The sequence below is a fragment of the Calliphora vicina genome, chromosome 1 (assembly GCF_958450345.1).
Source record: "Calliphora vicina chromosome 1, idCalVici1.1, whole genome shotgun sequence".
In the NCBI taxonomy this organism is placed as follows: Eukaryota; Metazoa; Arthropoda; class Insecta; order Diptera; family Calliphoridae; genus Calliphora; species Calliphora vicina.
In genome coordinates, this window is record NC_088780.1 from 105801681 (window position 1) to 105803586 (window position 1906).

Consider the following 1906-nt stretch of genomic DNA (forward strand, 5'->3'; position numbering starts at 1 on the left):
AAACATAAAACAAAACCTACAACAAAGAAGACTACGAAACCAGACAAGAGCAGACCCACAAATACTCGCAAACACAGCCCTTTTAGCCACAGGAATGCAAAGGAAAGCAATAGTGCTGTTGCATGTTGCAACATTAACTTTAACAGAAAAAAGGTTTACCTGTATACGCATACCTGCCGTGGTAGATTTCATTTAGTTACCACAGCTCTGGCAGAGGTATAAATACCGGCCACAGGACGATGGTTAAAGCAGAAACTCACTTGAGTTGCAAGGAATAACATCGTTCTAAAGAGAATTTTTCTTAAACCTTTTTTTCCATTTAAATTTAATTTCAAATCACGTACAAAATGTCGTCCAGCGAAATTTATCGTTACTACTACAAAACCTCAGAGGATTTACAAGCCTTTAAAGTAAATTCGGGCGAATCATACTTTAATCCAATGGCTGCCTATAATCCGGCCATTAATGTGCCCGTACAAAATCATCTTCCACTTACCCATCAAGGTGGTTTAATGGTTAATGCTGCTACAACAAACTACATGAACACCAATGGATTTTTAACCTTCGAACAGGCTTCCTCAGATGGCTGGTTAACTTCCTCGCCTGCCTCTCATCGTTCGGATAGTCCTGAATTTATTGATCTGAATACCATGTATGCGGGTCATATGCAGCAGCAACAACATCAGCAATTGTCAGCTTTAAATCAATACAGCAATTTGGCCATAAATCAGCAAGTAAACGAACAGCAGCCCCAACAATTGTCACCTGTGGTGCAGGAGCAGGTCTCGTGTGTGCCAATGGGTTCTTCAAATGTGGGCACTTGCAAAACTATACCAGCCACTAAACCCAAACGTTCTTATAATCGTAAACCAAAAACTACTTCGACTGCTGCTTCTTCAATAGCTCCATCTCCAACAACAGCTACGGTACCTGTTCCAGCTACCCCCACAACTTATCCAGAAGATTTTCACAATTTTGTTGATTTCGACAATACCGGCCTGTTCGATGACAGTGTCGATGCTCAGGACAATATGATGTTTTTCAATCATGACGGCAACAGTTCTTCACATGATGATTTTGATGCTAGTGGCTCGTTTGATCTAAATGATGGCGAATGTGATGATTCTCTCGATGACTCAGATCCTTCTGCCTCCTCCCAAGCTGGTGGCAAGAAACGCCGTGGCAAACAAATCTCACCCGTGGTAAAACGTAAACGCCGTTTAGCCGCCAATGCTCGTGAACGTCGTAGAATGCAAAATCTCAATCAAGCTTTCGATCGTCTACGCCAATATCTTCCCTGTCTGGGCAATGATCGTCAATTGTCAAAACATGAAACTCTACAAATGGCTCAAACTTATATTTCAGCTTTGGGTGATTTACTGCGTTAAAAAGTCTTCGCTCCAACTCTCTCGCCTCCACATATCACACCTAAAAAAATTGGCCTGTTATGCCGAGTTGAGCTCGTGCCAAAGTTTGTACCTTAAACCAATTCCTGCCTCAAAAAATTATGCTGTATTATATAGTTAAAGAAGAAGTGAAAACAAAGATAAATAATGTTAATTGTTTGTTAAATTCTACTATTATTAAGTTTATTTTGTATAAAACAAATTGTATTATTATTTTTAAGTTTATCTCTACCGGAAGACATGATTAGTTTTATGTGTATATTTTAGTTTTTTTTATATATTTTAAGAAAATTAGTTCAAATATATTTTTAAACAAAAAATTAAATTTTTATTGAGTTTTTATTTTGAATTGAATTCACAAGTATTCCATTCCAAGTGATTTTAAACAAAATTGCATGTGTAAAATTTTAACTTTCGCATGCCCATTGTGGAAACAAAAGTTATTTCTAAAACATTTTAATTTATTTTAAAAAATCAGAAATTTTTCAGAATTTGATTTG

General features: G+C 37.0%; 1 protein-coding gene across 1 annotated transcript; it reads left to right on the forward strand.

The window, feature by feature from the left end:
- Positions 1-290: 290 nt before the first annotated feature.
- ato (atonal) lies at positions 291-1498 on the forward strand. The gene has a single exon (XM_065505305.1). The coding sequence runs from the start codon at positions 348-350 to the stop codon at positions 1386-1388; it is 1041 nt and encodes a 346-aa protein (XP_065361377.1). The 5' UTR covers positions 291-347; the 3' UTR covers positions 1389-1498.
- The last annotated feature ends 408 nt before the right edge of the window (positions 1499-1906 follow it).

Excerpts from the sequence above, each read along its gene's own strand:
- ato (XM_065505305.1), top strand. The coding sequence starts at position 348 with ATGTCGTCCAGCGAAATTTATCGTTACTACTACAAAACCTCAGAGGAT.